Here is a 24,743-nt window from a genome sequence, read left to right on the forward strand (position 1 = left end):
GGTTTACCGCCATCGAAAGAAAAGCCGCGTTCTTTTGATTTAATTTCGAAAGAACGCGGCTGCAGTCTAGACGCAGGTGAGGTTTTTTTGAAAAAAGGCTACTTTTTTCGAAAAAACCCCTGAGTCTGGACACAGCCTGAGTGAGGACAGTAGAAAGCAGGAAGCCCAGCCTTCATTAGTGTGGGACAAGAATTTACTCCAGTTCCAGGGGAAAGCCCTGCATGAGAAGTGGTTATCCTGCTCTGCAGTATGCTAGTCTGAAGCTGCCTGATTAACTGAAGGAAAGATCAGAGCTCACCAAGAGCATGTCCACACAGCAGGGCTAAAGCTGAAATAAGCTACACAACTTGAGCTATGTCAATTGTGTAGCTTAAGTCAAAATAGCTTATTCAGCTTTTGGTGCTGTCTACACAGCAGGAAGTCTGAGAAAAACCACTCTTCCCCCGATTTCCCATACTCTTTGTAAAATGAGCATTACAGGAGTAAGACATTCTCCAGCTCAACATTATTTTGACATGATGTTGAAATAACTGCTTGTAGTGTAGACACAGACTATGTTATTTCAGAATAACATCAGTTATTCCAAAATAACACTGCTGTGTAAATGTACCCAAGAGAGAGGGCACTTGGGGATAGAAGAAAATCACTATCATCTTCCCATTATTAGGTGATCTTAGTTTTGGTGGTTTTATTTCCTCTCCTTGTTTGCATTATCTCGGGAAGTAGGGTTTTAAGAAATGCAGTGTCTTCCTTCTCCCTCTCAGGGACTTTCACAATACATGTGCCCAGAACAAGAACAGATGGAAGTGAAAATGCTATACACAGATCCAAGGAGATACATCTAAAACATCAGGTAGTTCTTGTCCACTTATGGCCTGATCACTTCACATACTCCTATTACATCACTGCATCTGCTGACATAACACAAATCTGCAGCTAAGAGCTGTAAAAAAAATCATGTTTGGCAACAGACTCCACAGCTGGCAGTCCCCGTTATCCTTTGTGCTTTCAATTACAACAATGGGCAGCTGTTTGACTAAGGCACTACAGAGGAGAAGGCAGGTATGGGTGACTTAATTAACATGCCTCTATTTCCTCATAATCATAACTAAAACTTCTCTGCAGCCATTTGAGTTACTATAGAATACTAAGTAATTGCTCTGGGATCTGCCAGGACCCATTTTGCTCAATAGTATGTCCCCTTCTTTTGCCACACAGCTGCAAAGCTATTGGACATAACCAGTGGGTTTTCAACTAGTTTCAGTTTCAACTCTTATTTATTATTTGTACTGTGAGACCTGTTGACCTCAAACAGAGTGGAGCCACAATGCATCACTTAAATATAGAAAATGACAAATCCTTCTAAGGAGTTTACAATCTAAAAGATGGAGTTGACTTTAGCTCAGTGCAACAGAGCCTATGAGAGCCTGGAACAGTTGGAGTAGGGACTGCTTTCAGGAATCCATAGAATCACAGAAACGTACAGCTGGAAGGGATTTCAAGAGGTCATCAATTGTAGCCCACTAGGCTGAGGCAAGACCAAGTAAACATAAAAGTCTGACAGATGTTTGCCCAGCCTATTCTTTAAAAACCTCCAATGATAGGAATTCTGTAAACTCGCTTGGACTCTATTGCAGAGCTTAGCTACATATAAGTTAGACATTTTTTCTTAATAATCTCACCTATATCTCCCTTGCTGCAGACTACTTCTTTACTTATTGCTTCTTGTCCTTCTTTCTTGGGATATGGAGAACAATTAATCATTATCCTCTGTATAACACCCCTTAATACATCTGAAGACTTATCAGGTCCCTCCTCGATCTCCTTTGCTCAAGACTAAGCATATTCACAGAATATTACCCTTTTGCACAATTCAGTTTGTGATCCACTATCATCCCCAGATCCTTTCAGAAGTACAACAACCTAGGGAGTTATTCCCTATCTTGTAGTTGTACACCTGATTTTAATTTCCTAAGTGACATATTTTGCACTTGTCTTTACTGAATTTTATTTTGTTGATTTCACACCAAATCTCTAACTTGGCAAGGTTATTTTGAATTCTAAACCTGTCTTCTAAAATCATAGCAACCCTTCCCAGTTTGGTGCCTTTGCATTAATCTGAATATTGTCTAATAATCACAGTATTTGTACCCATGTAACAGACCCTGATATTCTCAGAATGTTCTATTAGAAAGTTTTAATAAATAGTCATACAAACATTAGCAGTACTGACTAAAATATTTCTCGGTTTCTCTTCAACACACAATGTTGTCTTTTATTGTGAATGTAGGAACAGTGAAGGGGGAAAAAAAGAGTTCTAGCCATACATCCTTACAATTTACAGCGGTTTCTGCTCCCACTGACAAAAGTGGCAGAATTACCACTGAGCTCATAAGCTACCTTTGTGGAGATGCTGAGTACTTGTAACTTCCATTGGCAACAATTAGCATTGTAGGAACTCAGCACCTCTTAGGCTTTGGCTACACTTAAAAGTTTAAAGTGCAGCCATGGTAGCACTTTAAACTGAAAGTGTGGTCACAGCACGAGCGCTGGGAGAGAGATTTCCCGGCACTATATGTAAACCACTTCCGCAAGGGATGAGCTGACAGCTCTGGGAACATGGCTCCCAGCACTTCAGCTACACAGTGTCAAATTTCAAAATAAGGTGCTATTCCAAAACATCTCTTACTCCTCATGCAATGAGATTTACAGGGACATTGGAATAGCAAGCCTGTTATATTTCGATATAATGGGCTTGCTCTTAAGACGCAGAGGTATCCCAAAAACAGCTTCCCTGTGTAGACATAGCCTTAGATGTCTTGTAACTCCAATACCATTCAATCCTTGCATTTAGAAAACATGGAAAGAGATAAAACAAACTCCATCTTTGTTAACATTCAAAAACAAACATTTATCCTAGAAGCCCTTGTCCTGACTAAGTAATCATTTTGTCTGAGTTATTCGTCAGATTTTAGCAGCACGTTTTCTTACACAGAAAGCAACTGGCATAGCACAGAATGATTTTTCTATAATGAAGAAAATAAATTCATTTCCAAACAGAACATTTCCCTGAAGGCCAAATTCCACCAAGTGGGTATTATTAGATTCTGATTACATTACCTAGGCAAAGTAATGCTTTAAAATATAGTTCCTTATACAATTTTCTGCCTTTGTATTTGGACTCCTGAGCTTGTTACACAAAGAATTGCAACAGCAGTTTTATATTGAACTTTCTTTAGGCGGAAAAATTATTGGGCCTAGTGCTTTATTTAGAACACTCAAACTATTAACATATTTGCACCAGTAGTTTTTCCATTAAGGAAAACAGCACCCATTTTGTTCACTCCTGGAAGCCAATTCTGCAATTCATAGAGACAAAACACCTACAGACTTCAATGGGAATTTTCTCCCAGTAAAGGCTGTAAGAGCAAGTATCATCAGGCTAAATGTTCACAAGGTAAGAATTGCCTGTCATCACAAATAAAGTGTGAAATCTTTTAAAGTTTTAGTAATTGGTATTTCTCAGTGTGATTGTAGAGGTGTCAATCCTGCTTTAAAGTGTAGTCATTTTTAAAGTAGTACACAGTCTGAGACAGCAAACCAGTTTCTAAATTAGCTTCAATATTTGGAAGCTATTTCCAGGAACAATTCTCCAAATATGCAGAAGAACACATGTAACTGTAGTGGTCTAGAATGAGGGCTGAATGGATGTGCAAAGTCAGCCCCCATGTATCTGACAGCTAGAAGCCTCTAGATACCTACAGATTGTGTCTGTTTTCTGGTAAACTAAGGATTGGGGGGAGAAAGGGGTAGACAGGAATGAGAGAGAAAGAATAAGCAGATAGCTTCAGAGTTTTCAAACATCTGTTCTCTTACAAGACCAAAAATCGACAGTCCCAGCTGCCTAAGGACAAAGCAAAAATAATCAGGGCTGCTGGGAAATGCACCTGTCTTTAATGATTTAATGATCATCAAAAGTCTCATGTAAAATGTAATATTTTGTCTAAATAACAGCAGTTTTTCAATATTGTAAAATTACTAAAGCAAGAGGCTTAGCCTGCCCCTCAACAAAGGATTTATTGTTTCAGCAAGGTTACTGTCTCCAGGACATTCAAAAAAATGAATCTTGCAGTTTATTTGTGGTGATTAGTGTATCATATCCTGCAAACCCTCTTATAGAGTGGTCTGAGCAAAATGAGCACTTTTACTTGAAGAAGGAGAATGTGGGTTGCTGCTGTCCATTATCTTTTCAGAATTGCAACACTGGTCAAAATAAATCCCGGCTAACGCAGTTTTCCCTGCCTCCAATGGTTTTCTTCCCAAGTCTCCCTAAGGACAGTAGTGGAAGTTCATTCTATAGGTTGGCAACATTGTATTAATTTAAAATATATAGAATTCATATGCTAAAGCTATGCAGAATCTTATTTTTATATCATTTGGCATTTTCTTCTTGATGACTCAGAAGTTATATTCAACTAGTCTTGTTTTAGTCATTTGTTGTACATATATGGTCTATCTCAAGTACAGTTACAACCATGTCCCTCCTCTTTTGGTGTAAGGGTCCGTCTACACTGCACACTTATTTCAGAATAAACTATTCCGGAAGATATATTCTGAAATAGCTTACTTCGAAACAGAGCATCCACACTACAGGGAAGCCTCAAAATTAGTCCAACCAGGCTCCTCTAATGTGGATGTGCTATCTGAAGTTAGAGCTTCAGGAACCACTGGGGAGAAATTACTTAGAAATGGCCCTGGTGAGGAGCTATTACTTAGAATGGCCCTGGAGCGTTCACACTGCAGCTATTTCGAAATAGCTATTTCAAAGGGGTAGTTAGTTATTCCTCATGAAATGAGGTTTACAGAAATTGGAACAAGCCACCCATTATTTCAATATTATTTGAAAATAATGGGATTGCTGTGTAGATGCTCGCATTGTTATTTTGGAACAAGGCTAGTTACTTCAAAATAACGGTGCAGTGTAAAGGCACCCCAAGTCTCTAATACAATTTAGATACACAGTTGTGATCCTTTGAAATGAGCTAACCAGCATGATGTAGTTTACTTGTTTAAGTTAGACTGTTTTAGTTTTGACTACTAAGACTATCCTGGAAGACAGAAAATGAAATATTTGCTGCTGTTGGGAGCTTTATTTGATGCATTGGCTGGTGAGCTGGTTTATACTACAATACAGAGCCCAATGATAACTGCAGAGTAAACAGCCCACACATGTGGAAGAGATTAAAAGTATTTAGGATTATTACATTCTTTAAAAATATTAATTTAATAACTATTAATATCACTTCAGCATGGCTCATCAGAAATAAGAATACTGGTAAAACATCAACTAGAAACTAAAACCATTTTTGAAAACCTAAACCAATCACTTGTTACATTTGTGTACATCCCACACATCCTTGATTTATCTAGTTATACCTACTTTGCATATCTGTACTTAATGTCCTATTTTTAAAAAAATCTACCACAAGACTTCCCCAGTCCCTTTTCTCAGCACCTTTGGACATTGATTCAAATTTCCCCCATGGCCATAAGCAGAATACTGTGGAAACCACTGTGGGTTAGTACTCCCTAGAGAGCAGGATTTACAGATTTTGTTAAATCTCACCTGTAATTTGCATTATCAGCTGTCACCACTGTATGGCCCACAGTGATACATGAAGTGGACTGATGGGAGCATGATGTGTGAGTAAACCAGCACTAACATGCAAGAGGAATTGATTCTGTCAGACTAGCAGACTGCCTGTATCTGATCAGCCTTGGAGTCAAATTTTAAAAGCATAATACATTTTTAAAAACCAATCTAGGGAACAGTCATGCTGTTACAAATGGTACAGAACTTGGACAGGCAAAAACATAGGCACCCATATTCTCTATTTGGTAAGCTATGGCCAAGGTTTCTAAAATTCACCCCAGAGAAATATTAATGTTGTGAGTAGGAAAAGGCATGCATCACTCTGGCACAAGGGTCATTAGGCTATACCCTATTTATTACACTGACGCTGGAAAATAACTACAAAAAAATGGTAAGACCACTTTCATCAGTGAGTGAACAGGCCTTTGACACCAAACAGGAACAAGGCAGTTAACTAGTTATAAACAGGATTCACTTTTAAAACGACTTCTTAGCAGGTACGTGTATAGCAGTGGCCCCCAAACTTCTGAGGAGCCAGAGCCAGGAGTTGGGCCACAGCTGAGGGAGGGGACACAGACAGGGGTAAGGAGGCAGAGGCTCAGGCTGCAGCTGGGAGTGGTATTTGGGTCAGAGTTGGAGCTATAGCCAAGAGCTGAAGCTGGGATGGGGCGGGCCTGGGAGCTGAGGACAGGATCAGATGCAGGGCTGGGAGCCTGTGCCACAGCTGGGGGTGAGGCTGGGGAGGGGCAGCGCTGGGTGGCCCAGACTGCCATTCAGTCCCTGTCCCAAAGGTTTTTTGGCATCTCATCTTAGGGGAGCACACCCATAGTTGGGGACCTCTGATGTATAGGAATTTATGGAAGAAACATGGATACTAAAAACTCTTTAAAATTATGTTTCTAGACCATGCTTCAGATTAACTCTACCTTCAGGATCTGGCTCATGAGTGTATCAAATTCCTTATTAGGTCTCTCAGCCAGATCTGCATTCCACAAAGCTGATTCCGAGTAACAGAAATCAAATTAATTGTATCTTCAACCATTTTCTTTGGGTTTCATCAAATCTAAAAAATATTGTCCATGAGAGTACACATTCTACAACTTATAATGCTCCCTACAGTGAAAACCAAACCAAGCCACACTATTTTAAGGTTGAGAGAGGATAGTTTGGCACTGCAGCAATTCTGAAAAATGTTTGCTTCATCACTTGTGCAGCAGCAAATGTTCATGGCTCTTTTGTGAGTTGTAGATTACTGCTTGATTCTAAATGAAATTGAAAGGCACAAGACACAAGGAAGATGAAGGGAGATCTGACAATAACTGTCGCCTTCTGTTTTATTTACAAGGATCCAACTAGAAGCTATTTGCCAGAACTGGTATTTTTGAATATTTGCCCTCTGGATTATCTTCATTTAGACTAAAAGATACTTTGGGTCTGTACTGAAAAACAACATTACTACACATGCTTTGTAATTTCATAAGAGAAATACAACATGTCTGAATATTAGATCTTGCTTTTACAATATTTTAAAATGTGTTATAGAAATAATCAAGACTACTTATATTTAATGACTCTTACTTTTCTACAACAAGCTTTTTATCACCTATGAGAGAATAAACAGTCTGATTTACAATAAATATATTTCAAGTTAAAAGATATTGTACCTAAATTTAACACTGTAATAGGATCTCCAAGCCTAATTCCATTTTACATATTGCAGCAAAAATAACATTCTAGTAGGAAGGAATTACTTATAAACCTAGCAAGATCTAGACATTAACATATTTGTGTAAACAACTTAACACGTTTTATTAGGTTTCCAGAAAGATTATGCTTTTACAGTCGGATTTCTGCTAAATTTTATTGTATGTATATAGCAAATATATAACAGTGCTTATATTTAGCTCCCTCACAAATTTAAATGGGAAAAAAAAACATTTAACAAGCATGGCACCCTTCTCTTCATTTCACAAGTGGCTATACCTGGGTGTAAACAAAATGTTAGAGCGAGGCATTCCAGATGAAGTGCAAATAAAGTTGGAGGATGTTTTCATGATGAACTGTGAAGGTCCTGGCAGTAAATACCTAAAAATGAGTTATAAAAAAATGGAAGTTAACTGAAGAGGTAGCATTCAGGGGCAAAGGAGTTAGTTATTTGTGTGTCTCAGATTATAATCTTGGTATGTGAGACTTTATATACAATAACAGAGTGCTAAATGGCAGGCCTTTGTCTCAGACAAAGAAAATGGTTTAATAAATAAATATGTATTATTATTACAACCCCTAGACAACCATAGCAAAAGTGCAGCCTACTTTGGGTCAAACATTTTTGCCACTGATTTCTTAATGGTAAAGATGTTAAATGCTTGCAATAGCCAATCCTTTATTAAAAACAGCAGCAGCAGCAGCAGCAACACAAAACAAAAATGAATGGTCCTGCATCACCTTCGAGACTAACAAAAAAATATAGATAGTATCATGAGCTTTTGGGGGCACAACCCACTTTTTCTGCTGAATGGAGCAAGGGATATAGAGGTACAAATAAATAGCAGAAAAAAAGAGGATGGGGAGGGAAAGAAGGGAGAAAATTTCAATTAGAGTTGAAACTTGGTGAACTTGTCAATTAGAGGGTCTGCCAAATGAGGCTAATAGAGTGGGCTGTAAGTGCTTGGTACATAGCTTTTGATGTCATTAGAGTGTTAAATGTAGCAGTCTATCCAGTTCAGGTCTTCATTCAAACCTTAACTAAAGATGTCAAATTTGCAAATAAAGGCAAGTTCCACAGCTTCTCTCTCCAACTGTTTTTTTTAAATTGCTTTGTAATAGTATAGTCACTTTTAGATCCATTAATGACTGCCCGGGCAAGTTAGAAATGTTAAGGTGTTACTATTTTGAATATCTGTTTTGTCTGGCCAATATATATGGCAGAGGAGCACTGCTGGCACTTGATGGTGTATATCACATTGGCACTAATGTATGCCATCAAGTTTGCATTATGAGATTTGAGTATCCTGGCTGGAAAAGAAGTCTGACTGTATTTTCACAGCATATTTACTTTTATTTTAAAGCATTGTGAAGGAAGCACAATTGAGCATTTAGCCTTGGTATTCCCACTAATTTCGGATACGGTTCTGGGACCACTGAATTGAACAGTGAATATTTTTGAAATATGTTTAACAATTTTTGAGCTTTGCCCTATGCTGCAAAGTTAAAATAATGACTTGTTTTCCATCAGGAACAGTATCACTGGGAATGAGACATAAGGTAATGTGTAAAATATCAAAAATGTAGAAGCAGCCAATTGCAATTGGAGATGTATCTGACCAAGCTAGTAAAAAAGTGTACATAAATACAACCTAAAAATAGTTCCCTTCTCAAGAAAGCCCAACAGAGCTATATAAATGAAACTTTACATAGTTATGAAAAAAATAAGCCTACTGCATGCCAAAACTAGCGTTAAATCACTCCCTGCCCATATGCTACAATTTACAGAGTCTTACTTATACTATATCACAGTAATAGTCAACACAAAGATTATTAGCGGTGAAAATTCTTTCATATAATTTCCCTGATAGCTTAAAAATACAAACCCAGGTGAAACGTGGTTACTCTTAAGGGAAATAACTTCAGTTTTCTTCTGCATATTAGGACAAATATAAACAAATTCAGCTGATATAGAAGGATTCTTTCCCATAAAGAGAATGGGAAGCCCCGTCTTTAAGACAGGACAGAATGGTTAGTGTAACCATAATATAAATGGAATATTTTTTAGATAAATGCAGACTACAAATGGTTGTAGCTTTTAATAGAAGTTATCCTGACAGCTATGTTGCTACAAATATAAAAGTAAAAGTTGTCTTGTAGCTGATATGCACTTATCTAAAAGAGGGCTAGATTCTGCTCACATTTGAAGTCCATGACTAAACTTCCATTGGACTTCCATAGAGTCACAAAAAGGGGACAAAGCAGGTTTGTTAACGATGCAATGTGCTAGAGTCATGTGACTAATCTGAATGATTACAACTAGGTTTTGGCTGAAAAAAACTCTAGTATTAATAATGGAAGTAAGAATTACTTCAGTTTTTATCTTTTTTGCCTTTATCACTCTAAATGATTTTGCCACTATTATATAAGATCACTTTTTTTATGAATATTGCATATGGTTCATTCTGTGGCTAAATTACCTCTACTTTTTCTGTGACCAATCAACTTCTGTTTCCAGCTGGTATTAAATTATGTTAGAGCCCCTGAAACATTCATATGACAACAGCAGAAAGTTTAATATATCAAATAACTAGTTAAAGACACATTGCTTAAGCAATTAAGTCATACAGTAGGTTTAACTGATAATATATATAGAGATAAAAGTAAAAGTTGCTGTATTGTAGCTGATATGCATTTATTTTATTTTCTACAGGGTATTCTAAATGTTATATCTTTTTTAAAGGAATCAACACTGCCCTTGGAGAGACCTGCACCACTTTTGAAATGAACAAACCATTTGTAGGTTTATGTACTGAATGATCCAACTTGCTAGGATAATCTGAAATTTACCTTTAATTTTGCATTTCAGGAGTTAAGTCACAGACCACTGGCCCCCACTTCTAGTGATGTTTCAATAAGGCTACCTCTACATTACAGCACGAATCCATAGTCTGATATCAATCCACAGGTGGTCGTGTTAGCAGGTCTAGTGAAGACCTGCCAAATTGACCCCAGATCACCCTCCTATTGACCATGTTACTCTACCCTGGAAGAGAAGAGTAAGAGAAGGTGATGGGAGAGTATCATCCTGCTATAGCTCAACTTAAGGTACATCAACTCCAGCTACGTGAAGTTTAAGTTGAACTTTCTGTTGTAGTGTAGAAATAGCCTCATAAACAGCATGCTAACAATGTTATAACTCAGCTGAAGAACTGACCCAGCCTGTGAAGAATCAAGCAAGTGCCAAAATATTTTTACTATATTGTGCTGTTTTGCAAGTTTTCAACAAAATTTGTGTACCCTTTAGGAGATAAAACAACAAAAGTACTTGTGCCTATTGTTTCTAGAAGTCAACTTTGCAAAACTGTGCAACACAGTAAGTCAGATGGCACTTACCTGACGATGGCTCGGAGCTATGCTCCTGTGGGATCCCACAGTGGTTGCAAAGTCAGCAGAATAATATATGTTAGGGCACGTCTAAGAATGCAAACCAGGAATCAATTACTCTGAAGAATTTGAGAAAAGGAACAGGGAAAGATTCAATTTAGTGAAGTACAGAATGCCTCTCTTACCCTGGCTACTGGGCAATTAGCAAACAAAACTTTTAATAATTAAATTTTAAATAAAATGAGTATGGTATGCCTCCTCTTAACTGAGGAAGGATCATTCCTGTTGCATTTACTATCACATGACAAGAAGTGGGACTGGAAGAAAATGCTTGTCCTTTATGTTGCATAGTGAACTAGTTCTTTTGCTTTTTCATAGGCCTAGAGCAGTGTGTTCTCCACCTATTTACCATTTTGGGCAGCATATGCAGCTCTATCTGTGTTATGTAGGCTGTTCCCCACACAATATATATACACATTTGGCCCAGAGGATGTCACATGGGCCATAGCCGATTGGGCCATAAGCAGCCCATGAGCCACAGATTGAGACCACTGGCCTATTTTATTTAATCTTTTTAATCGCTGACCTTGGCACCAAAAGTGGAAGTGTCCTGATAAAATCTGCGGATGACACAAAGTTGGGAGGTATTGCCAATTCAGAAAAGGATCGGGATATCATACAGGAAGATCTGGATGACCTTGTAAATTGGAGTGATAGCAATAGGATGAAATTTAATAGTGAGAAGTGTAAGGTTATGCATTTAGGGATTAACAACAAGAATTTTAGTTATAAGCTGAGGACACATCAGTTGGAAGTAATGGAGGAGGAGAAGGACCTCGGAGTCCTGGTTGATTATAGGATGACTATAAGTCGCCATTGTGACAAGGCTGTGAAAAAGGCTAATACGGTCTTGGGATGTATTTGGCGAGGTATTTCCAGTAGGGATAAGGAGGTGTTAGTGCCATTATACAAGGCATTGGTGAGACCCCATTTGGAATACTGTGTGCAGTTCTGGTCTCCCATGTTTAAGAAGGATGAATTCAAACTGGAACAAGTACAAAGGGCCACTAGGATGATCCGAGGAATGGAAAACCTGTCTTATGAAAGGAGACTCAAGGAGCTTGGCTTGTTTACCTTAACCAAAAGAAGACTGTGGGGGGACATGATTGCACTCTTTAAATATATTAGAGGGATAAATACCAGGGAGGGAGAGGAATTACTTAAGCTTAATACCAACGTGGACACAAGAACAAAATGGATATAAGCTGGCTAGTAGGAAGTTTAGACTTGAGATTAGACGAAGGTTTCTAACCATTAGAGGAGTGAGGTTCTGGAACGGCCTTCCAAGGGAACTAGTGGGGGCAAAAGATCTATCTGGCTTCAAGATTAAACTAGATGGGTTTATGAAGGGGATGGTTTGATGAGATAACATGATCTTGGTAACTAACTGACCATTCATTATGAGTGGTAAATAGGTCAATGGAGGGATGATAGGAGTTACTATAGAGAACTTTCTGGGTGTCTGGCTGGTGAGTCTTGCCCACATGCTCAGGGTTCAGCTGATCGCCATATTTGGGGTCGGAAAGGAATTTTCCTCCAGGGTAGATTGGCAGAGGCCCTGGAGGTTTTTCGCCTTCCTCTGTAGCATGGGGTACAGATCACAGCTGGAGGGTTCTCTGCATCTTGGGGTCTTCAAAGTATTTGAAGGCTTCAATATCTGAGATATAGGTGAGAGGATTATTCTAGGAGGGTGTGGGTGAGATTCTGTGGCCTGCACTGTGCAGGGGGTCAGACTAGATGATCATAATGGTCCCTTCTGACCTTAAAGTCTATGAGAAGGAAGTATACACATTTAAAATCTGATCATACATTACAATATTTGTCTCATAGTTACTTTAGAAATATGAAAGTATATACCTTGTATTATCCCAGTCAGGGCCAACTCCAGTAAGAGATCCTCTTGAATCTGCTGAATATTTGTAAGCCACTAGCAGGCAGTGTTTACAAAGCAGTACTATTCGTTGACAACACTGGAGTTGTTCAGGAGTCACCACCTCTGTCCTTTTACTGAATATGGTCTCCCAAGAACTTCTGTTGGCATGGAAACAGACATGACCTCATGTTTTCTGTTACAAATGGCAATCTTAAAGCTTTACTCCTGCACATCAGATTTAGCAGTGGAGAAATAAAGTGTGACCTTGCCTGTTTACAGGAAAGGCCTATGCTACTTAACTCAAATTCTGACAGATGGGAATAAAAAATACAAATTATGAATTTATTTTCCTATTTCAAAATGCTCATAACCTATTTTTCCTTCAGTATCTCCCCTAAAACATTTATGGGACCACTGTTTAGGTTTAGCAAAAAGATTTACTGCCATATAATTTTAAATGGTGTTCTACATCATGAGACACACAAAATATTGATTTCTTTTTAACAACTACTATCTTGATAGCAGGTGATGTGATGCCAAAATAATTAATAAATGAAAATATCATCATGCTATCTAGTGATAATCTGGAGTCCATGATATTAAGCCTGAAGAGAGTAACAAATGGTACATATGAAATTCAAATATAAATGTTCAAAATACTGTGCTCTGTTTCAAAATTTTAAAAAACAGATAAATGGAAGCATTTCATATTTCATTTCTCTACCAGAACTATTCAAAAAGTCATGAGAAGGGAATTTCTCTGTCTAGATCATTTAAACATTAGCACATTATTCTAACTGGGTGAGTGAGATTGGTCTTTATCAATTCAGAGAAGTATAATTAAAACTTTCAGAGTATGTCTGGTAAATTTTTCCCTCTGAAATAACCACACATGGTACTTCTGTTTCCATTAACATTTTTTTTCCAAAAAAGGTTTAGTCCTGTGACCTTTTCAGTGCACAAAATGTTGAGGTTACTATGCTAGTCTAACTAGGTGCATTTTCATAGTAAGGAGGAGTGCTTACTCAGAATTTGTGTTTATTCAAAACTTACTTTTGGTCCAGTATTCAGATATGAATACAGAAAGCCATATGGGTGTTCAAAGGCAAAATTTGTACTTGAAACCTTTTTCTCTGTACAAAAAATGAAGGCCTGTATGATAACTGGAAAGCTTGGGTTTCATTTTTTTAAATTAAGCAATCATTTCATTCAGTGAGGGGAAGGATGCCTTGCATCTTTCCTCCACCTTCTAAGCATCCAGAGTGAAGTCTTGCCTTCACTGTTGTCAGTGATAGGGTTTTTTCCTCCAAAAACTTCAGTGGAGCCAGGATTTTATTATGATTAAGAGTAAAAAAAAAACCAGGATGTCTACTTTGGCTTAATGAGAATTTGGGGCTGATGTTATATCAGTGCATAAACAGAAAATGTGACAAGTAAAATCTGAGGTAGTTCTGTGTATATCTAATTTGATTTTAAGTATGGAACTTCACCATGGAAAGAGGATACAGGAAGACAACAAGGGAATGCCATGCTGAAGTGTACAATATTCTAAATAATGTGAGAGACATTTTTTAAATGTGATTTTAATCTACAGTAATTGGTACTACCACTTTTCAAGTACTCCTTTTGATTTTTGCAGGCTATTAAATTACATTTACCATTAGTTAATTGACTGCATCTAGATTGTACTATTTAGGTACTATATATTAATACACAAGTGCTTTTGCACATCTGTTAAAGTTATTCTACACCTAAGACAAAATCTAAACAGCAAGGGAATGAAGATTTAAGACTACTAACAATAAATATTCCCTCTTCTTCACTCAGAGACATACTCTTTACGAATAGGCCAACCACCATAAACACAGAGAATGCACCCACAACTTTAACTCTGTCTTAGGGATGCATTCTCTTCTCCAAATTCTGCTCACCTTTACCACAAACGCATTCAACTTCCCACCCCCTAGTGTCTCTACTATTCAGTTATGTAAAACTGCACACATGCTGCTGGGAAGAGTTTAAGTTCTGGCATGTTCTCTTTGGTGTATGGTGACTGGGCTAATGGCAAAGTACACTTCTGGATGGAAAAAACAGAAGATATATACTGCTGATAGCCATACATTTCTATTTTCTTGCTTTGTAGGTTTTACATTAGATTTAACATGTAAAGCAACCTCAACAGACACCACATAGTGTTTGCATGTATTAGGTTTAGATGTGATTTTTGTTTGTTTGTTTTTGTTTAAGAAAGGCTGTTTGACAACGCAATAATTCCTTTAGCAAGGAAGAGGAATTTTGTCAAAGAGTTTAGCTCAATTTCTCACTGACAAAGGCACTGTACTGTGTGAAAGGTTGCTATATCAACAGTCCTGCTCCTCACTAAATTGTTCAGAAGGCTCAAGAGCTGCATTCCTGAATCAGCTTAAAAGGATAGCTGATCAAGTTTTGAACAAAAGACATTTTTGTGGAAAAAAATGTTTGATTTCTGAACATAAAAAATGTCACAAATGGAAGCTTCCAAAACAGAATATTAAAAGCAAGAGGTTCAAAACTACATACATTTTGCTTAAAACAAGGCTAACTAATGCCATGGAACACTAAAAATTAAGGGAATATCGAATCAAAAGTCCAGAAACTATTCGGGGCATGAAATCAAAGTCCTTATATCTCTAAGTGGCTACATAAAAGAAGTAAATTAAGATTGGTGGCATATAGCCCTTTTCTATTACACTGGCCCATGACCATTAAACTGTAGGTGCATGCTCTGTCCCATGCAATAGTGCCACAGAGTTTTCCTTAAAGCACCACCTTCAGATAAGTTCCTCAAGCTTCAAAGCAAGCTTACTTTGCACTGGAAGTTTATAGCAGGCTCCGAAGCAGTGAGGCATGAGGATGTGTTCTGTAAATGGACATACATCACATGTCTTTTAGAACAATAGTTACAAGGTGACTTTTCTTCAAATGCTTGCATATGTCCATTACACTGTAGACAATTCCTAAGCTGGTAATTCCTAGGCAGCGGAGCTTAGAGTCTCATTGGAAGAAGGACTAAAGGAAGGACCATTTTACCTACATTAGCATCTTTGCTTGATGCTGCTGTTAAGGAGCACTTTCTGGAATGTCACTGAGAAATGTGCCTCCTCTGCACACAGCCACTTATGAACTGTGCCATGAGGTGCAGCATTTGATGATTCAGCTACAACACCTGACCACGGTGCTGCATTATAAAGTCTCTGGTTATTGGTAACAGCAAAGGTTTCTGTAGAGGAGCACCTGCTCCAGGTGAAACAAGGGGTAAACCCATCCCTGGATGAGGGCTGAGACTGTGGAGCCAGTTGCTCAGGCAGATAGCAGACAATTAGGGCCCAGCTGGGACAGGATTAATAGGAGCTCCTCCAGAGGAGAACAGACTCTTGCTCTAGCTGTGGAGCAGGAAAGAGCTGGCTGTTTGGGTAAGCTAGAGAGAGTACCTCTCTATAGAGCAAGGCTGGGGAAGGGCAGGCCAAGCTGGGTAGCTCTGACCAGGCAAACTCCCAGGCTGAGGTCTTGCTCTCAAGGCCTGAGGGCAGGTCCATCCTCTTGCCAATGATGAGTGGCCATTTCAAATAGCAGTTAGACTCTGGGGCAGAGGATCACTGAGGCAAGGTGGGGATGGGGAATTGGGGTTCCCTGTGAGGGGAGGACACTAGAGTGCAGGGGCATTACTGTAGGGCAGTACCATGAGAGACACAGGGCTTCAACCAGTGCAGAAAACAGATAGCTGATGGTGAGTCACCAGCCAGCCAAAGGCAATCCAAGGCTGAAGAGCTAATTCCCGAGGAGACCAGCAGAAGGCACACAGCAGTGAGTCACAACCTGTTATAGTTCCCATTTGGACAGTTTATGAAGGTCTGAATACTCAGTGAACCAGACTGAAGCTGTAAGGATAATAGAATCATAGAAGTGTAGGATTGGAAGGGACCTCAGTTGGTCATCTTGTCTAATCTCCTCCACTCAAGGCAGGCTTTAGTAATAACTAGACCATTCCTGACAGGAGTTTGTCTAACTTGTTAAAAACCTCCAATAACCATTGTATCGTGAACTTGTGTAAGCTTGACAATGACCCTGGCAATGAGGGTTGACTAAGATTTCAATCTGTCTTGCGGACGCAATACTGAAGCAGCATGGCTGGTTTCCTAGATGCCGTACCATACAGGTTAGAGAACTAGGTACAAGCCCTGGAGAGGAGCCCCAGACAATGATGGTGTAATTAATAAGGGTCTGTAATTAATAAGGGTCTTCAGCCTGAAGTAAGGCATATTCATCATAGGTACAACAAGTCCCTGGCTGTGGCACTGGACTCCAGCAGAGTTAGAAGGGACATTGGCTGCTGTCTTGCAGTACTCGGAGATAACTGCTGCGTTATAGCTGAACAGGTAACCAGTCTCAATGGTTTCTGAGAGGGCACCAGAATCAATGTTTCAACACTGTTGATATGAGCCAGTGCTAAGTGGTGAGCCAAAGTCCTCACTTTGATTGATTTTCAATAGCATCCCATACTTGGGATTTTAAAGAGCCAATGAAGATTTCTTCTTGTGTTTCTGAAGCCCTGAACTACTCTGAAGTCCTGGACCTTGAAAAAGACAGTCCTGTTGATGGGGCTCTTTTCCTGCTAATGTTTATGCGAACGAGCCACCAAAGAACTTCCCCTGGATGACTAAGGGGGATCTGTTGCCAGTCTGAAGGCAGACTCCAGGGAAATGTAACAGAGATGCTCCCCCCTCAACTTCTTTATCATGGAAACAACTTTTCATTAATGTGACCTTCATTCCAAGCACTTCAGAATGGTGCTTGTCTGAATGAAGGTCACTCTCAGGCATAGGCTCTTTGCAGCGCATGCAAGGTTCGAACCCAGGGGACCGTGGTATAGGCGCCCTGTCTCCAACGACCCTCAAGACTGGAAAAGAACAAACTAAAAATTCTAAATTAAAATTAAGCAATAAAATATATTCAAATAATTAAGTGGAAAATGTTCCACTAGCTACAATGCTAAGGTCTTGATCACATACCTACAGTCTAATGGACGTATGCAAGCACTCAAAAAAGAATCATAGTATGGGTCAAATCCTCAGCTGGTATAAGTTGACATCGAGCCATTAAAGTCAAATGAAACCACTGGGACTATGCTAATGTATACCAGCAGAGGATCTCTCACTGTCTGATACTGTTGCTTTTAATACCCTGTTTTAATCATCTCCCTTTTCCTGCTATTGTGTTGAATACAGGTTAGGCTTCTTTTTACATTTATAAATGTAGTGCATGCATTCCCTGCAAGTGACATATAAGTTAATTCCTTTTGTACATGTGAAATCCATCATCGTAATGTGTATGTTTGCTGAAGCTCATTTTCAATAAATCTTTTCTCAGTCCTCTTTTGAAAACTATTCAAAGACATCCCATTACTCAACTCACTCTATATACTTATGGAGAAGCTTATATTCTCTCCAGATATGGTACATATTTGTACAGACACTTTTCCCATAAGAAAGACTAGAAAAAGGTTCTTTGACATATTTGTTTTGTTATATACATAGGATCTGACCCGGCAGATCTTTCCTCCAAGGAACAGTCCCTTGAACTGCAAGAGTGTAAGAAGCTAGGGAATGGGCTAATTTAATTTTGAAAATACAATATTTTGTTTTCTAATGAGCATCCTTAATTTTCAAGCAAAAGAAATATTTCGTTACCTGCCAGTATCACACTTTACTACTTCTCATAATTGTTTCCAATATGTAATGCTGAACAAATACAGTCCAACTCAGAAAGTCTGCTGTACTTCTAAACCACACATGAGAATCTGAATATTTGGGCTATAAAATGTCAGGAGGACTCTTTACTTACTTAATTCTTTTCTTTACTCTAGGAATCAAAGACTGAGGGCCATGATTTCTGTCAGTGGCCAACTAAAGTTAAGTCACTGTGGCTATGTCTAGACTGCAAGCCTCTTTCGAAAGAGGCTTTTTCTAAAGTATCTTTCGAAAAAGCCTCTTTTGAAAAAGAGCGTCTAGACTGCAAGCAGTACTTTTGAAAAAGCAAGCCACTTTTTCGAAAGAAAGCAGCGAGTGAGTCTGGATGCTCTCTTTCTAAAAAGCCCTGTTGGCATTCAAGAACACCTTTTTTTGAAAGAGCACTTTCGAAAAAAGGCGTTCTTCCTTGTGAAATGAGGTTTACCGCCGTCAAAAGAAAAGCCGCGTTCTTTCGATTTAATTTCGAAAGAACGCGGCTGCAGTCTAGACGCAGGTGAAGTTCTCGAAAAAAGGCTACTTTTCGAAAAAAAAACCGAGTCTGGACACAGCCTGTGAGGCTCTGTACCTCAAAGAAACACCTTGAAACTCCCATAAGCACTATGGAGATAGGATAATAATAGTAGCTTTGTACAAAGCATATCTTATGATGTATCACTTTAAAATTCCTGATCTGTTGAATATGAATATCCTGCCGGATTATTTGTGCTAACATTGTGTGTGAAATTATGAAGTATTACTCTGTGTTATTGCAATAAATTGTGTGGTTGGGAACACCCACACCGTCTTTCTGTTACAACAAAGGATTAGCCAGCAATAGCCAGACAGTATTAATGGCTCATCAACATCCAATCCACTGTCCCAGAGGCTACCTGGAGAAGGCGTGTATGTGTTGGGGACTGCTTTAACCAACGGGGGCTGTCTGATCCCCTTGTTACAATAAGAATATTTCCAGCAAGCTGGAAGAAAGTATGAAAGAGGGGAAGCAACATCATACTTGGCCTCTTTTCTGCCACCTCTGAACACCTGGATCGGTGTCTGGAAGACAAAGACGTTGAATTGGGTTTGGTATAGGCTGGAAAAGGGTTCAGTATGTCTACTAAACTGTAACCTGCCTTTACCATCCACCAGGGTGAGAAAAGCTATTCAATTCAACACTTGCTTAGATTAAAAGTAGGGCTGACAAGCGATTACAAAAATCAATCATAATTAATCACATGCACTGCACCTTTGAAACTCTGTGGCGGCATTTCAAAGGGGCAGCACTGTGGAAACCCAAGGTCAGCTGGAGTCCTCAGCTGACCACAGGCTCAGTGCAGCTGCCCCTTTGAAATGCAGTGGGGGCATTTCAAAGGTGCCGCACTGCGAGAGCCCAGGATCAGCAGGAGTCCCCATCTGACCCCGAGCTCCGTGCAGTGCTGCCCCTTTGAAGTGTTGTCATGGCACTTCAAAGGGGCAGCACATTACGAGCCACACTTCAAAGGGGCAGTGCAAAGCGGAACTGGGGATCAGCTGGGCACTCCAGCTGATCCCAGGCTCCTAATGTGCCCTCTTGAGGTGCTGCAGCAGCACTTCAAAGGGGCAGCGCAGCATTAATGTCTGCAATTAATGTGTTAAAAAATTAACACATTAATCCTGCTCTGCAGTAAACGCAGGCATTAACGCACATCAATTGACAGCCCTAATTAAAAGCCTAGTATTTAGAACGTGTTTTATTTTTATTTTTTAAGATACTCATTTCTGACCTTTATTTACCATTCATAATCATTTCCTGTAATTAATACATTTGTTTTATATTTAACCTAAAACATTAAATTTAGTGCTTGGGAAGCCTCAGCTCAAGTTAACAAGAGTTGCTGCATATCCACTACCTTTTTGTCAAAGTGGTGAACTAGGAAAGGAGGAGATACCGGCCTGGCTTCTGACCAGTGTTGCACCATATAGTCTGGTGGAACTGCAGAGAATAAGTTGGAGTTTCTTTAGTAACAGTTTATGAGAAGCTGGGAGATTATTCCTTGTAACTTAGGTGGATGTGTTCCTTGTATAACAGCAGTAGCTTTGTAGTGTGAGGGATACCCCCAATATGGGTTTTAGAGGGCTAAGTGATTCAGCAATCTAGATTGCACTCCAAGGACCATATCACAGTCACTTAATTAACTGGCCTTACTTTCAAAAGTGCAGAGCCAGTAAGGTCTCTCAATGAGAGAAATCTGTTGGAGTTGCAGGATGCTCAAAGCTCTTGAAAAAAACACCAAATAATTTACTTTAGATGCCTTCATATGGATCTAAGATCCTACTTGTAAGGGTCCATTAGTGAAAATCTTAGCCTCTGCTAATTAGGGATGTATGTGAATAGTCGAGTCAACTACTTGAGTTCACATTCTGCCCCTGTACTTTGCTGCCTCTGTATCAGATACAGCAAGAGCTATCAACTACATGATTAGCTATTTACTTATTTCCTAACATCCCTAATGCTGTTAGGTAATTGCATTGTATGTTTTCGATTAATGATTTTTTAAAAAAGATTTATTACAGTAATTTTTTAAATGAAAGTAAACATGAAACTATGCCACTTCTAACGAGAAATTATTAAAAGGATTTCAATAATAAATATATCAGGCCTACCCTGAATTACAGAAACAGTTCCACAGGCCTTGGCCATGGCTCCAAAGTAAGCGATTAAACACACGGTTAAAAATACGGTACAAATGTAAACATTCAACGTCAGAAACCCTCCAGACACGTTGCAGAACAGCACGAACACTTGTCCTCACTATGTCCAAAACCTTAAAAAAAAAAAAATCAAGCAAATCAAAAGCGTTTAAAATATCTAGGCATATATGACAATCTCAAAACTAAACATCTGTCCTTTCATTGCATAGAAAAAAAATTGTAAGATGTAATTATCATATATCATCATCTCTTCTACATTTCAATAAGCTGTTTCATTTATTAACTCTGTTGTGACATTTTCCATCAAAACCATTTTGCAAAAACAAATAATTGTTCATATTTATTACATTAGTGTCTCCCCCTACCCCGTTTCTAATACCAGCAACTAAACATGATTGTTAAAAGTGAAAACAGAAAAGAAAACAGACATGCACATACAGAGAATTTGATAAGAAGCCTTGTAATTAATACCATCTTTATATAATAATACTTTAAAAATTGGTTACCATGTTTAGAATGGCATCTACTTCATAAAAGAATGATCCTGAGAGGAGCTGAGCATCCACCATCTGCACTGACTTTGGCACTGCTCAGAATCAAACCATAATAAGCTATTTTAATAAGACTTTGGCTTTTATGCAGGAAATACTATGTCATTGAATTGAAGAAAAATAAGCATTATGAGACCACTGAAAAGGATTTTTGTTAAAAATGTAATGGATATGTATTTATATATAATATAGTATCATGAGCTTTTGTGGGCAAAACCCATTTCTTCAGATGAGTTTGAGTGGAGAAAAAAAGGGGGCTTGCCCACAAATGTGCATAATACTATAAATATAATATTTGTTAGTTTATAAGTTACAAGGACTACTCACTTTTTTCAAAGTTACAGACTAACACAGCTACCCCCTGTGAGATTTTGTATTGTTAATCTGAATACTGTTTGTGGTAAGAAAGGGGAGGCGGAAAGGAATTTTTTGCACAGTGTATAAGTTGGTCTGTCAGTCTAGTTCAAATCTTAGCTCAGTGTCTAATGTGGTTTATCCCATGCATGCAGACTGTGGAGTAGGAAGTACCTCCTTAGAGCACAATGCCCAATTCTGCTCTAACACATTTGTGTAAATCCCACTGAATTAATCGAGAGATGTGTGTAGGTGTTGTGTATTGGGATGTAGATATAGATCTTGATGTTATAGTAACTGAGTTAGGTCACTAAGGGTCAGCCAGTTTGGGCTGGTTGCAGTTAGTTCTGTGTTATGCAATAAAATGGATACTTGCAACTGCTCAAGCTCTCAGTGTTTCCATTGATTTCTTCTTCAACTGTAGAACTCCACACGATATAACAAGAGGCGACGAGGGTGGAATGCCTGTACTGCCTCCAGCAACAGAAGAAGAAAACAAACCTTTTCGCTGTTCTGGAAGGTGGGGGTAAGAACTGATTGCTATACTGACAGTGCAAACTGAAACTAAGATCATTGGAGCCCAGAGGCTTGGAAGAAAAAAAAAAAAAGAGAGAAAGAAGGGAGTTTCAGCAGCTATGGCTAAACTTACAGGACTACTAGGATGTTTGAGGAGACTACAGAGCCATGGCTGGTATATACTGAGAATTTTGAACTTTGTTATTTGCAAATGACATTAAGGAAGAGAAGAAGGTGCCAATATTTTTAAGCGTTGTAGGGGCTAAGACCTACTCTCTGCTACGCAGTTTGCTTTAAGTCAGATATTAAATCTTACAGTGACATTGTGGAAATCCTGGAGTCACATTATGCACCAAAACCACTTCATGAGCTCCTTTGGTCAGAACACGGTCTGGAAGTGTACTGAGGACTGTGATATTGCATTTAACAAGGCTAAATGTGCATTGCTGAACTCAGATCTTGACACATTTTGATCTATCCTTACCCTTACAGTTGGCCTGTGATGCCTCTACATATCGAGTGGGAACGGTCTTGTCACACATTATGCCTTCAAGAGAAGAGAAACCAATTGCTTTTGTATCAGAGGGGTAGCCATGTTAGTACGAATCTGTAAAAGCGGCAAGGAGTACGAATCTGCAAAAGTGGCAAGGTGTCCTGTGGCACCTTATAGACTAACCGAAGTGTTGGAGCATAAGCTTTCGTGGGCAAAGACCCACTTTGTCAGATGCATGCTCCAACACTTCGGTTAGTCTATAAGGTGCCACAGGACTCCTCACCGCAATTGCTTTTGCTTCACGAACCTTAAGCAAAGCTGAGACTAACTATGCACAAATCGAGCGTGAAGCATTGGGAATCGTTTTTGGGCTTCAGAAATTTCACCTGTACCTGTTTGGACAGAAGTTTATACTCCTCACTACCGTCGACCTCTGATGGCAATTTTTGGTCCACGCATAGGTATTCCACCATTGGCTGCTAGTCGTATGCAACAATTAGCACTGTGGCTTTCGGGACACACATATGAGATCAGATATCGGAAATCCACTCTGCATGGTAATACAGATGGTCTCTCTAGGCTGCCTTTGCCAGTCAAACATCAAGATAGTGGCCATCAAGGAAATCTTCTAATTTGAACAGGTAGAGAACACGCTCATCACTGCTGCACAAGTTAAGAGAGCAACTCGTGTTGACCCAGTACTGTCCCAAGTTATGTATCTCGTGATGCATGGAACATCTCTATGGAACTCTCAGGTCTCACCCAACCTTGTCCCCTACCATGTCCAAGAGGATAGAGTTATCAATCCATTCTGGTTGCTTGTTGTGGGGAATCTGTGTCATTATTCCAAAAATACTGGAGACAACAGATGTTAGAACAGCTGCATTCAGGTCACTGTGGAATGGGGTGCATACAAAAAACTGCACAAAGCTATTTTTGGTGGCCTGGCTTGAAGAGAAGGTAAGCGCTTGTATTTCATGGCAAGGTGTGAGGATGGCACCTCAGTTGGCACCTCTACACCCATGGGACTGGCCTGAAAAACTGTGACTACGTATTCACGTTGATTTTGCTGGCCCATTTGAAGGTAGCATGTTCTTGGTGGTGGTAGATGCTCATTCCAAATGGCCAGAAGTCTCTATAATGCCTTCCATTACTGCTGAGAGTACTATCCAAAAACTATAGGGAATCTTTTGTCATTTTGGTCTTTCAGAACAACTTGTGAGTGACAATGGTCCACAGTTTGTCTCCAGGAGTTTGGAAATTTTATGAAAGCAAATGGGATTCATCACATCACTTCTGCACCATACCACCCATCCATGATTAGGTTGGCTGAAAGATTTGTGCAGACAATGAAACAAGCTTTGAAGTCGGCTAGAGGACATTCACTCATTCAAAAGCATCTGGACACCTTCTTACTATCCTACATAAACACTCCTTATGCTACAACCAAAATGTCCCTAGCTTTTCTAATGATGGGACGTTGGCTGCGCACTTGCTTTGATTTGCTGAAACCTGCTGAACCACAACAAATTGTGCAATGTCAACAGCAAGGTCAAGTCATCATGCATGCATCCAGAGCAAAAGACCGGACCTTTAATCCTGGAGAGCCCGTTTTGGCTCAGAACTACGCTCATTGTTCAAATGGGACCTGTTTCCATACTGTCAGGACTGCAGAGGATCTCATCTGGTGGCGGCA

General features: G+C 39.2%; 1 protein-coding gene across 11 annotated transcripts in view; it reads right to left on the reverse strand.

The window, feature by feature from the left end:
• Positions 1–6,969: 6,969 nt before the first annotated feature.
• The window catches only part of TTLL7 (tubulin tyrosine ligase like 7), a 138,810-nt gene continuing 121,036 nt past the window's right edge, over positions 6,970–24,743 (reverse strand). For 10 of the 11 annotated variants that reach the window (XM_025183193.2, XM_006120299.4, XM_025183191.2 and 7 more), the window contains 3 exons: positions 21,086–21,246; positions 12,662–12,835; positions 6,970–7,738 (listed from right to left, as the gene is read on the reverse strand). In XM_025183193.2, coding sequence (XP_025038978.2) covers positions 7,621–7,738; positions 12,662–12,835; positions 21,086–21,246 — 453 coding nt within the window. In that variant the 3' untranslated portion in view covers positions 6,970–7,620. Of the gene's footprint in view, positions 7,739–9,837; positions 9,901–12,661; positions 12,836–21,085; positions 21,247–24,743 lie in introns of all 11 variants that reach the window. The other variant, XM_025183194.2, reaches the window with a different exon arrangement.

This window comes from Pelodiscus sinensis, chromosome 9 (genome assembly GCF_049634645.1).
Source record: "Pelodiscus sinensis isolate JC-2024 chromosome 9, ASM4963464v1, whole genome shotgun sequence".
Classification (NCBI taxonomy): Eukaryota; Metazoa; Chordata; order Testudines; family Trionychidae; genus Pelodiscus; species Pelodiscus sinensis.